A 12775-nucleotide genomic window follows, 5' to 3' on the forward strand; every position below is an offset into this window, starting at 1 on the left:
CTTTTTAATCATTTATGGACAGCAAAGTTTTACAGCCATTTGCATTCATGAAGCTTCAGATTATGAATATTTGTTTTCAGAAAATAGGCTAAGGATTTTTTTGTAAGAGATGAAGAAATGTCAAATATGCAGGTGTTGAAATGAAACCCTTATTGTCAGAGCAATTAAATACCTCATTTCTGTTGCACTTGATTTACTGCGCTTTCCGGCTGGCAAACTGTGCTGCAATGAGTTTTGAGCCATTATTGTGAATTAATCACGTTCTACACTATATAAATATTAATTAYGATCCAGACAGATTAGGCATGGCTGATGCAAAAATGCAATGACACTAGCTCAACTAGACAGATACACATCCTCTGTCAAGCCACGTGTCTTCTTTTAGCATGATATTGTGGACAGCACAGACAGACCTTTCCATAACGTAAAGGGTTTTTGTGGTGTTGCCTCAAAGAAAGAGTGGTGAGATTCTTTCCACAGTCCACAAAGAAAACAAAACAATTTAGCACCTGATAGCTTGATACTTGCTTTAAGTAGACTCCATCATGTTTGGAGAAAATTAAGAATAAAGGTTGAGCTTTTTTTCTTCTTTTAATATGACATGAAAATTAGCAGCAGAACAAGGAATAAGCCAGCAAAAAAGCATCATGCTTCATCTATAAATAAAGTACTGCAAGTATAGTCTTTTTTTCTTTCTCCACAAAAAATTTTTGTTTCTTTGTTTCAAGACTAAAATGTTCACACTGTGTTCCCTTCTCTGCTTAAGCAGACCTCGTTRCATTCAAGTGCCAAAAAAGTGGAATTCCTGAACAGCAGGTGGAAAGAAACCACAAGATCAAAAGCACTTCTAGCTGCCAAGAGGACCTGCAGTGCTGCTTGTGGGTGCACAGAAAAGTCACGCATGMTCCTGGTGGGGTCGGAGGCTTTTGGAAGGTCCTCAAGGAGCTGGTTCGGGCATCCTACATCAAACAGCAGCACGAGGACACAAACATGCACGTGCAGCCTTATGGGGATGGCGCTAAAGACACCAGTCACCCCCTCGGAGAAGAACGTAACTCATTTTCCCATCACATCTATGGAAACAGCTCTAAGAAATGCATGCTCAGTGAMGCCTGTAGGTAAGAAAATAAATTTAAATGCTCATATTGGGTGAAAGTTGGGCAGTGGGTCTTTTGGATATGTAACCTATCCACAGGTTGGTTACATATCCGTGGAAACATCTTTCTGAATTCATCCTTCCAGTAAAGGCAAAGGATACACGCTCCGCTGTCCTTGCAGCCAGCCCGCCCTAACATCAACTCCTGTTCCTGCATCCCCCCCCTCCCCCCCGGGCCCCATCTTTTGGGATGACCCATACGTTGGGGATACAGGGAAGAAACTGCTCCAGCATTTCCTGGAGCTGGTGGCCTTTAGCTGAGATACCTAATACAGGCTCCTCACCAGCCACTGCTCCCCCCCCCCCACTACTACCCCTTGCTTTCTGGAAAAGGTGGGGAGAGCCTGGCCCTGCAAAGGTGACCTGAGCTTAGGAACATGGAGAAGTCAGCTCAGGAGGTCCAGGCTGTTTCTGACCCTGTGGAGCAGGATGTGTGCTGTGAGCCCTGTGGCGTGAGCAACGGATTTGGACCATTGAATAAGTCACTGATTCTGTTTATCTGTGTAGGGGCTCCTCAGGCCTATGAGGAGCCATATTTCAGAGGTCTTTTTACCAAGAAAAATTCATTTCCGAAAGGCCAGTTTGAACGTTCCCCACTTGCCACTGTGGGAGATGGAGCTTGAGAAATGACTTGCTGGGCAGAGTATTGGTAGCAGCAGCGGGATCACAGACTGTTAATGCTTGCTTCCATTTTTGCTGCTACATATTTCCAAAGAGCAAATTGCTTTTTAAAAAGGCATACATTAGTGGGGTTAAAAATAACTACAAGGTGCACTGCTATTCCCAAAGACAGCCTTTTTATTTTAAAATTCTGCATCTGAAAACACAGTATGACAGAAAGCATTTATATACAACTGCAGTGTTTTTGGTATAATACAGTATTTAATACATCCATTTCTTTTTCTGCAAAAAAATTTGCTTTGTCGGACAAAAAACCCAAACTCCAATAGACAAAGAATACAGCTAAGGCACATCATTGTTTTCTGCTAAATGAAAGACAAAAGGGTGCAAAAACGGGTAGTGCAATAATTGCTGAAAATCACATTCTACTACAAGAAAAGCATTCTGACTTTGAACTTTGATTACTGGTCAATTTAAGACATTTCAATATCTCATAAAATACTCCTTTAAATAAATAGCAAAATATCTACATCTTTCAGTGTGTTCCATTTGAATTTCCAATTATTTTTTAAACTTTGCTGTATATACATGTTTTTTTCTTATTCAATAGCTTACAAAATATTTCTGTACAGTTTTATGCATATTATGATTTATAACAAAATAGTTATTTCTTAAAACTATATTACCACCAGTCTTTGAAAAATGATAGGAATAACTTATTATGGACTATGTTAGGCAATACAAAAACCCAATCAACCAAAACCAAAACGACAAAGTCAGAAAAATCATTACCTCAAATTAATTCTTTTTGTTTCACAAATCTTGTTTGCTATGTAAACCCTTTTCAGTTGCCTTTGGGTTATAACTGCATCAGAATACTGAAACTAGGTAAGATTTGGGATTCCTAAAAGCACTGCAGCCTGCCGGGAATACTGGTGCTACTGAAACCCAACAGTTCTTGATGGAGAGGAGAAGTAACAAAACCCAACGTACACAAGCCTTATCGAAAGTCYCCAGGTTCTGCTGGCTTTGACACCCTTTGGATAAGGTTCCAAAGGCCGAATTTTGGAAACACATTTGTAACTTTAATGATACTGCCAGACTCCTCGATCTTCTGTGTGTACTGTCAGGTTCCCAACCATCACTCAAAACTGGGCCCCAAGTGGTCAAGTTCTTCAGATTTTATGACTGAAACATTAAGAGGAAGTACCTTCTCCCAGGTACCAGTGCGACTCTGAAAGGAATGCTACTAAGTCACGTCAAAATGAGTGAAATCACCCCAGAATTTGTCTTGCGCATCTGAGAGCAAATCTGTCCTGTTCTACTCCAACGACAGAACGAATCAAGTTAGCACTTTGTAGGTAATTAAATCAACCTTTCTTATCTATACTAAGTTGCAAAAGACACAGCTCATAATTTCTTAAGGTTTTTATGAATGTCTGCGCCTTCCTTTTGCCGAAAGGGAAGGTCACTTTCTTTCCTTAAAGACTGCATTTGTAAGCAATTTCTATTGCATTTGGGAAGTGTAAGCTGACAGCAACACAGCTGAGTAGTAATAGAAATTGCAAGGTGCCTTTTATTCCTTCTAGAGCAAACAGAAAAAGTGAGCAAGACACAGACCACATCTAACTTTCTAATACAGTTTAAGGCCACATTTAGAAAGGAAGAAAGTAAGGCTTGCTTTAAGGGGCACCACATCGGATGCCACTACGGGAACATACACTGAGAAATTCAAAGCTGATAGGATGTACCCAAGGAAATTCTGAAACATCCTAATTTGGGGCAGTAGGTCTGTGCCTTCCTCTGTACATAAGCAGGAGAGCAAAGTAGACATCCCCTTCCAGAATATTCCCAGCAAACTGAAGGTGCTTCTCAAGCAAGAGATTACTATCGTCTCATCAAGGGTGTTAATTACAACAGAACCAAAGACAAGTCCAGTCATTACAATATACAAAGGCAGCGCAGTGAACTGCGCCTGGAATCGGCACTCTGTCATCAGAGGCACCTGTACAGTATCTTGCTGCTTATTTGGCAAGGTTACAAGTAATACTTCTAGGTTTTATTATCAAAATAGAGAGTTTGCATAGATTGTACATTCAGTTCAAGGAGATTTCTGGTACCTTTTTTTTGTTGTTATCAGGTAAACGTGTTTGCAGACAGAGTGAGGTAGCAGCTGTGATAGCACCCATGAGCAAAAGAAGGTAACCAAGGCAGAAGCGAAGAGCAGCGAGCGAGCTGTACACTACTGTTAGTATAAAAGGACAAACTCAACACGGTACCTGCGGGATCAGGTCTCGAGGATTAATGGCTGGCAACACCACGCTTCACTGGAGACACCCTAATGCTACTGTGGCCCTGGAGCAGGGGGAGATCAACSCTAAGATCTTGCTGCCTCACCTTTAAATGCTCTTTCACCCATACTGGGACTTCTTTTCAAAGAAGTCCCATCTTCCGCACTCAGCACCTTCAACGGGAGTTACAGACAAGCCCTCGCTGGCTCTGAGAGGCTTACGGGGCGACAACGAGCGTTTCCCCACGAAGTCCTTCCGTGCTTGCCGGGGAGCCACACTGCTTCGGCAGAAGCCGAGCACTGAGGGTTACTGCTGGGGAGTCTTTTCTATGTGACGTTTTCAATCATCATTTAACAGGAATTCAAAGTACTGTCCTAGGAACCGCAGGACTATCTTGGAGGCCTGTAGACTAGCTGAAATAAAAGCACATTTTTAAATAGCAGCTTGGCCTTATTCTTTGCTAAGCAAACCTACTAACATACATGGGTATATTAAATACCCATGTTGGAATGTGAGGGAAAGATAATCATCACCATCACTTTTACAGACTCCTTCATATATGTAAGGACTGAGCTGCCTGAAGTCTGCCTTGAAAAGCAAACTTTTTCCTGATTCACATCTGGGTTTTTAAAGAAGCCTAAGGGATTTGGATCACATGAGTAAAAACCCCCTGCTCAGCTGGAGGCACTGGCGTGGCCAAGGTCTCCTCTGGCCAAGCCCTGAGGCCCTGGGGGCTGGGACAACAAGGCGGAGGGCGTGCTAGCCAGCGGCAAGCTGGCAGCCCTTTGCCAGCTGTGATGAAAGATGAGAAATACTAAAATCAACAGAAAGTGGGCCCTGGTTGTCCAGACACAGTAAAAATCTGGATTTTGCTTTATTTTTAATCCAGGAAGTCAAAGCTACAGTCTCATCGCAGCAGCATTTCTCAGCCTCGCTGTGCAGAAGTGAAGGTGCTCAGTTTGCTCAAAGTTTTGCTGCCACAAAATTACGCCAACCGGTTTCAAAGTTTTGGCACCTTCTATACCCTTCCTCTCCCCTGTCAGCCAGGTGCAGAATTTCCGGTTTTGACTCACCGACTTCACTCCTCTGCTCACTGTAACAGGGGCTAAGAGAGCTTGAGTCTTCACTAATATTGCAATTAGTGCTACCGGAGATGGACTAGCGCTACCGGAGATGGTGACTACACATTAGCTGGCCCTTCCGAAGGTGCTGCAGGATCAGTGTTAATATCCCGTTAAACAACTGTACATGCAGTGTGCATTGAAGCCAGTCTGTGGGAAAGCCAATTTGTGACACACGAATGCACATTCCTGCATCTCCAGGCTTAGCAACTGAGATCCAGCTGGACTTCCTGTATAACACTTGCTGTGACAGACAACTTGTTAAAATACTCTCTCTGCTTGTAGAGAGCACAAAAAAATGAAGACATAATTTCAACTCTAGGAAAAAACCTTCATGTATCAGGAAAATAAAAATATTACTCAATATCCAAATGTCACCAAAGAAAAAACTGGACATATCTAAAAATAAACTGTCATTTGAGCTATTTCTATTATTAGCCTTAAAGTTTAACATTACCATATAAACAGGTTTGCATATTGCCAAGGCTGATTTGGGATATAATTCATTAAAACATATAAGTAGATGTTCTGCATTTTGCCACATCTTCTTTCTGTGTAATGGTGACTGATCACAGAAGTGGTACATGGCAATCTAGCAGAACAGGCTCAAAATTTAAACCAGCGAAGCATTACACAGAGGACAAATGTGTGCATATGGAAATAATACAGCCTTTTCCCACAGAAAGGGGTTTGGATCAACGCTGGCTTTCAGAGGGAGTCCTCGTCAGAAAGGACTCGCCAGCGTGGCTGGAAAATAACACTAGCACATTCACGTGAAGATGCCTAACCTGCCTGCTTTTACAAACCGTGGGTCCCTGCTCTGAATTCTCCTTTTCACCAAATGTAAGATCTGTGAAGTTATTCTCTTCTAACAATAAATAATATTCATTACAGGCTTCAAGTGCCTGCAGTGCTCGAACCAGAAAAGCCACCAAGCAGCCGAGCGGTCTCAGCAGCACTGCCGCAGCAGCAGCTCAGAGCAGGCGCYGAGCCCGGAGGCAGCCTTGCCCTCCATGGTTTTTACTTCACGATTATAGCACTTAGTAACTCAGACACAGTGTCCCATATATAGCCCATATATAAGCTGTATATCTGTGTCTGCATATTAATAGCAATAGTAGGGGKTCTCATGTAGGTCCTGAAGGTGACACTCACTGCAGCACATGCTCCAAATACAGCAACTCATCCTACGATGATTTCAAACACATACATACAGTATTTATTCACAGCGTACTGGCACACCTTTCACTGATGCTGGAGTTCACKCTAATGTCCTTACTCAGGCCCAGTGCTCCATGGAGGTTTCGCCCGAGGAAGGCCTCAGGACCAGCCTCTTCAGGTATACATCAAACCTTGTAAGAGCAGCACTGGAATTGCCAGCTTGCTACAGAACTTCTTTGTGTAGATACTTTTTATCTTTTAGAAAACAAACTAATATAAAGTATTTTGAGATATTTTAAACACAGAATATAATGTAAGTAGTTATACCAGCAAACATTTGATTTCTTTTCTTTAACCCAAAACAAACCAATTTGAACCTTAAATTTTACATGATAAATGTGGCAGCTTTTCTTCTAACCATAAAAGACGGGATTGTTGCCACCTTACGCTTGCCATAGCTCATAATGACAACGTCTCAACAAAGCACTTACTTAAAAACATTCCTGTTTGTTTAAGAGTAAAAAAAGTATCAAATTTAAAAAACAGATTATCTGCCTGTGTGTGTGTGGCGGGGGGCACCTTTCTACTTATGCTTATGTGCAAGGCAGACTGGATTTTGCAACTACTGCAGTACTTTCTAAGGTAGCTAATGYGTGTGCCCTAAATGGGATGCTCTGCATTTGATCTGCAGGGCTTTAACCATGCAGTTGCCAGTGCAGCAATATGACTAAAGCCCTGGATTTCACCATGAGGATTGGCGGTCCCCAGAAAATTTGACCTTCATGATGGAATGTTAGATTAGAAACAAATACTATTAAAAAAAAATCCCTATGAAATGAGTAACAACATTGTGTTTCTATTATATAAACCTATTGGCAACCTTGGTTTTAAATGTTTGCCTCTAGAGTCAGTTGAAAACCAGGAATGATAGTTTGACAGAAACATTTCAACCAGCTCTCATCATTGCTACAAACTCTTCTAAAACTACAACGCCCAGAACTGTCAAAATCAGGAAGAAAAAAGGAAAGGACGGGAGGTGTGAGGGGAAGAAGGCCTTTTCTTAATAAAGGCAGCTTCAGTTAGTAAGATAACATAATTGTCAAGCTGCAAAAGCAGCACCTACTAATTAGTCATTGACTAAAACATAAATAATAAATATCTAAATTGTTCCTTCTATGCATCCATTTTTGTGCCAGATAAACATTTAAATGCTCTGCCTTAATGCCAGCACAGCTGACACTGCAATTTCAAGTCCAAAGCAAACTGCAAGTAGCTTTAAACCAATACTATGGAGAGAAATATAATGAGCCACTGGGACCTGTGTGTTATGGTCATCTTGCAGCTGCTGTTTAAAAGGGAATTCAACCTTTCCGTGAGATACAATTATGGAATGATWTAAGGTTTATTTCCCTCCTGATGTGGAAGTTTAATGCTCATCAGCAGAAAGGAAAGTTATACGTGTACACAGAAGGGTAACTGGTTACCTTATTTCACTAAATTGACATTTTTTTTTTGTTTATAATTAACTCAGCTTCTAATAGCCTTTTGGGGTTGTGTTGTTATCAAGAGATTATCACAGCAGCAACAAGAACAACAAAAAAGTGCATGTTCTATGTAAATGCAAAATGCTTCAGTTGGAGATGTATTTGCATATGAAAATATGTATTTTAAAAAATTGTTGGAATGTAAATGATTGTTTTTCCTAGTACAGAAAATGCAGGTTAAAATAATGTAAGAAAGACATGCATAGTCAAAACAGGATGCAGGCTGCTAGAAAGTCAAAATCCGAACACAAGCAAAGGTAGGGTTTGTTGACAGAATAAAGTAACAGCACTGAGAAACACGGCATTGCTCTCCTTCATATTCAGCTCACGACTTTGGTCGGGGACTGTCCTGTCCTGCTCACCACAACCTCCCCCATGCCCTATGCAACGCTAAAATTAGCCATCTTCATTCGGCGCTGGCAGATCTGAGATCAAGCTAGGAAATTAGTGTTAAGACTCATTAGCCACTGCTCAAATTAGGTAAGAATCAGCCTGCTGCAACTTCAGGTCCCAAGCTTGTTCCCTATGAGAAAAAATAATCACCATCTGCACCTCTAAAGTTCAAAGGGCCRAATTCCACCGTTTCACCGGTTCTGAGGAACTGAACCGCAACCTCATGAAAAAAGACTCATCACCTGGTGTGAGCAGACACATCACAAGCTAGCCCCCCAATTCCTGCTTGCGGCTTGCTGTGCGGGAGGTCTGCGAACAGGCTTAAGTGCTGCTAGGCTTAAGAAAAAGCAGATGTCAAATGGGCTGGAATCGTAAAGGTTTCTTTGCTTTTAAAAATATGCTAGTAGTACCAARATCCTGAAGCTGACTGCGTGAACAATCAAAAACTACAACTGCAAACACTGGTTCCATGTAGAGCTTATCAGGAAATTAGTCTGAAAATAACACTACTTTTGCTCATTTTCCCTAACTAGGGTAACAACAGGCATTAGCTGCGTCCAGAATTACTGTGTGCTATAAAAAAAAATGAGCAAGGGTGTATCCCACATATTTCATGTTCTATAAGGTAATGTAGCCATATGGGATATAGCCTGCAATAATCAACTTTCCCAGGAAACATAAAATAGAAGGGAATTTTGCTGTGACTTAGTCATGATAGCAAAATAATTAAAGCCTATGAACAGCAGAAGTACACACAAATTTATTTTTTTAAAAACRCTTCTAGCAGCTGCTCCTTCACTGCCCTCTCCTTGACTTCTTGTTCCTGTTCCCAGCTCTGCAAAGGCCATGGGTACAACGCAGTGCGGTATGGCCACGGCCCTCACCAACCCAACAGAGGTTGCCGAGCTGACGGAGAGAACAGTGCCAAAGGCTTTGTCAGGTGTTTAGGACTTATATTGCAACACGTAACAAAAAGGTGTAACGGTTCCTTAGGCTTCTGAAATCTGCCGTGAGATTCACATATGAACAAGGTTAAATTCCCTTTTAAAACCTATGCCGAAAAGGACTGTAYCAGATGCTACCTCAGCCGCCCATCAGGTTTCACGGGCCCCAGCTCAGACTTGGGGTCGGGGCTCAGCGAGCTCCACGCCGTCTGACTGCACGCCTGCATCACCGGGCACGATGTGGCCCCACTGCTGCAGATGTCCACCGCTGACCATGCACTGCCCACTAGTGAGTCCACCCAGCTCTCCAGCTTGGTGCCCACGAGCGCTGCGTTTCTCCTGGCCTGGTCCACCTGGGCAGTGCTGATGGGGATATTCAGGACCGGGTTCAAGCCCTGGAAGCTCTGCTCCATATATGCATTCCTTGGAGGCCCATTGTGATACTTCATGGCTTCCTCTGGAAATGCAAAAAGAAACACCAAATCAGTGAGGAAAAGACTCCTCCARGGTTTAAGGTCACAGCAAAACAAAAGGCAAAAAGTCAGTGGTGTGCTGCAATCCATTTCCATGGCCCTGTAAAAGTGAGMTGTTCTCGACAACAAACAGGCAGGWCTAGCCTCATGGGCTTCCTGCCWGGGTGCTCACTAAAAGCTCCTCATCGTACCTGGACCTTGAGCAACGYGCAGCTCCCTTTCAGGAGAAGCTCATTTTCTTCTTTCACCATGGAGGAAGCTGAGGAAGATGATACAGCCTGCTCAGCTGACGCTAGCCTCTGTGAACACCCACAGGACATCATGCCCTGTCTGACTGCTGCCAAMCCTTGAAGTGCTGTGACTGATTTGGCTAAGAAAAAGAACTATCTATCTCAAGCTTCTCCCTCCGCCAATGGGTTCACCCTCCCCAGGGCTGAGACGTCACCATGTCCACTGGCTCAATTTGCTTGCAAGAGCTGGATAGTATCATTCCTGGCACTGGAAGGATAACAGCACCGTGTTGGATGGACTGGACCAGGCTGATGAAATATTTAACCCCAGCATCATTTTGGAAGTACTCCAGTCTTACTGGTGAAGTACTTTTTAATCACAATCATATTTCAAGCTCTTGTGCCAAATAATGGAGCAAAAACATTTCCTAATAACACTTTTTTGTTTTTCTTTCTTACAGTAATTCTTCTACTTCAGCAAAATGCAGCATATTCCCCAAATCTGTGCTATTGCACCAAAATGATTGCCATCATTGCACTAACTCCTTTGAAGAACTGGGGCTGGACATTATGGGTCAGTCCTTGTCAAAAGCACATTTGCTTCTCAAGTCTGAGCGTGGACAGAGGGGCTACTCATAAAATCACAATTTGACCCTCTCAAAATATTCACTCAGTGCCTGCAGGGAGCAAATTTTCAACCATTTCGTTCTGTTCTCAGTTGACTACTTTCACCATCATCCCTCTCTGCAGCACAGAGGACACGTTGAGCTCTGCCAACGTACACAGTGTCTAGAACACAAAATGGGCCCATTCAGGGCCCTCCAGGCTAGGAAAGCCACAGCGCTCAGATACCATTTAGAGGCCAGGAATTAAATATTAGCGTCCACAATTCCTTCCACATGTCCCTGCGGCTTGCACTGCAGATTGACACTGAGTCCTTTCTTCCAGGCAGAGGACAGTATCTTAGATGTTGGCAATACATCAGTACATTTATTTAGAGGGAAAAGGGACATTTAATTGGACATCTGCTGTTACATTTGCGGAGTCTTTAATGTCAGATATTGTGCAAGTCCATTACTTCAAATTCCCAATTAAATTAATTCGGCACATCCCCATCACCATTATATATCACTTACTGCTCCTGTATCCATCAAAAACCTCTCCTTTACTTTAAATGGTAGATACCCACAATAATATCTAGTTGAAATGAGCCTTTGCTAAGCACATGYGTGAAAAGTGTGATCTGCCAGAGTACTGCAGTTTAAGAAACAGAACAAGTACACATGATTACATTTCCTCCTTTGGAAGCAATTAAATATGGGAGACTGTTTGTCAACATATTAATTAAATAGGAACATTCTAAGTAAAAAAAAAATCTCAAAACAAGTAAGAGTTGGCATTACTAGCAGGATCATCTGATTGAAGCAGGCAATTTAGAGAGCTTGTTGAATTAAAGGCTGTTGTGCATGTGCTTATTGTAGGGAACAAGAGAGACATTTTTCCAAACAAATAATGGGAGGAGATGGAGCTTGCTGTCCTCCAGCACTCAGTCTCTGACGTGTCCCACGCTCCACAGCTTCATGGCTGTGTGGAAGGGAAAGAAACCTACCAAAAAATGCAGGACTCAGTAGTGCTCCCTCAACAGCAGATAACCAGCCTCTCTGAATTTGTGGCCCCTGTTGTTTAGTGGGGTGTTTTTTGCTAAAATCAGGTTGATGATTGATAAGCTCAGCATCTTCAACGCATTTCAATTTCTTCACTTTGCTAGTCCYGGACGGTGTCGGACATGCTGCACGTCTCACGTCAACGCCCTCCTGCTTCACCATGCACCGCTGGGCGACTGTAGCCCTCTGCCCCAGGGCTGGCTGCACGTCTGGAGCACGCCGGCAGGCGCGAGGGCACCAGCGTAACGTGCATCTGAACACAGCCCTTTCCGTAAGCACTACATAAATAGCAGCAGCAGGTAGGAAAAGGAAGTAATGCAGAAGCTAGTACTAATGGGAGAAAACCCCATGATGCTTTCCAGTGCGTTCAGGGCTGCTTCTCTGCCGGAGGAAGGAGCAGGAGCCCTGGCAGCGGGCTCTGCCTGCCCGGCTCGGGACCAGCGCCCCCGGCAGTGGGCCGCACTCCCCGCAAGGCAGAGAAAAGCACCAGCTGAACAGAGTCTTGAAGAYTGCAATTTCGGCAGTATGTGCCTCAAATTCTGCCTGATTTGCAGCTTCAGGATCTGGGCTAAAGTAATTTCTCCAGAGCTCGGAGGTAGCTGTGGAGCAAAAGGATGTGGCTGTTTGACTCCTTCCCTCCTCCGCCACGGACACGGAGAGAATGCTGTAGGGCGAGCTGCTTGACGCGGAAACCAAATTAGTATTTACAGACTGACACTTCCCTCCTTTTTCATGAAAAAACAATGAAGAATGTCAGGCTTTCCTCTATGAAATGTGTGTTTATACTTCTAAAAYTGTACAGTTAGAGCAACCAATTCAAAATTAACAGAATTGCAGGCATTAAACCAGACTTTTTGTCAGGAAATACACCCAAAAAGCCCTTTGGCTTCRGTGTCAGATGCAGGCTATGCATCAATGCAAAATATGTTTCATTGACTTTAAATTGCTGGGTTTTTTTAAATGAGTTATTTTTGTCCCCCATTTTTGTTTGCTCTTCACTCTGGGAGGGCACTTCTCAACTGACTTTTTTTTTACTATAACTTCTTTGGAGCRAATACACAGCCTATAGTCTGTCGCGCAGGCTGGGATTTCAGCATTTTTGTGGGGGTTTGCTCAGTATTTTGCAGAAAAAGCAAATGACTTTAGTCAGAGAGTAGGCTAAGGAATGAAAAATGTG

General features: G+C 43.0%; 1 protein-coding gene across 2 annotated transcripts in view; it reads right to left on the bottom strand.

Moving 5' to 3' along the window:
- Positions 1–1936: 1936 nt before the first annotated feature.
- XYLT1 (xylosyltransferase 1) overlaps positions 1937–12775 on the bottom strand; it is a 160762-nt gene continuing 149923 nt past the window's right edge. For both annotated transcript variants that reach the window (XM_085302499.1, XM_085302490.1), the window contains exon 11: positions 1937–9688. In XM_085302499.1, coding sequence (XP_085158625.1) covers positions 9366–9688 — 323 coding nt within the window. In that variant the 3' untranslated portion in view covers positions 1937–9365. The remainder of the gene's footprint in view (positions 9689–12775) is intronic.

The sequence above is a fragment of the Rhea americana genome, unplaced genomic scaffold (assembly GCF_003343005.1).
Source record: "Rhea americana isolate MKP2758 unplaced genomic scaffold, rheAme1 scaffold_10, whole genome shotgun sequence".
NCBI lineage: Eukaryota > Metazoa > Chordata > Aves > Rheiformes > Rheidae > Rhea > Rhea americana.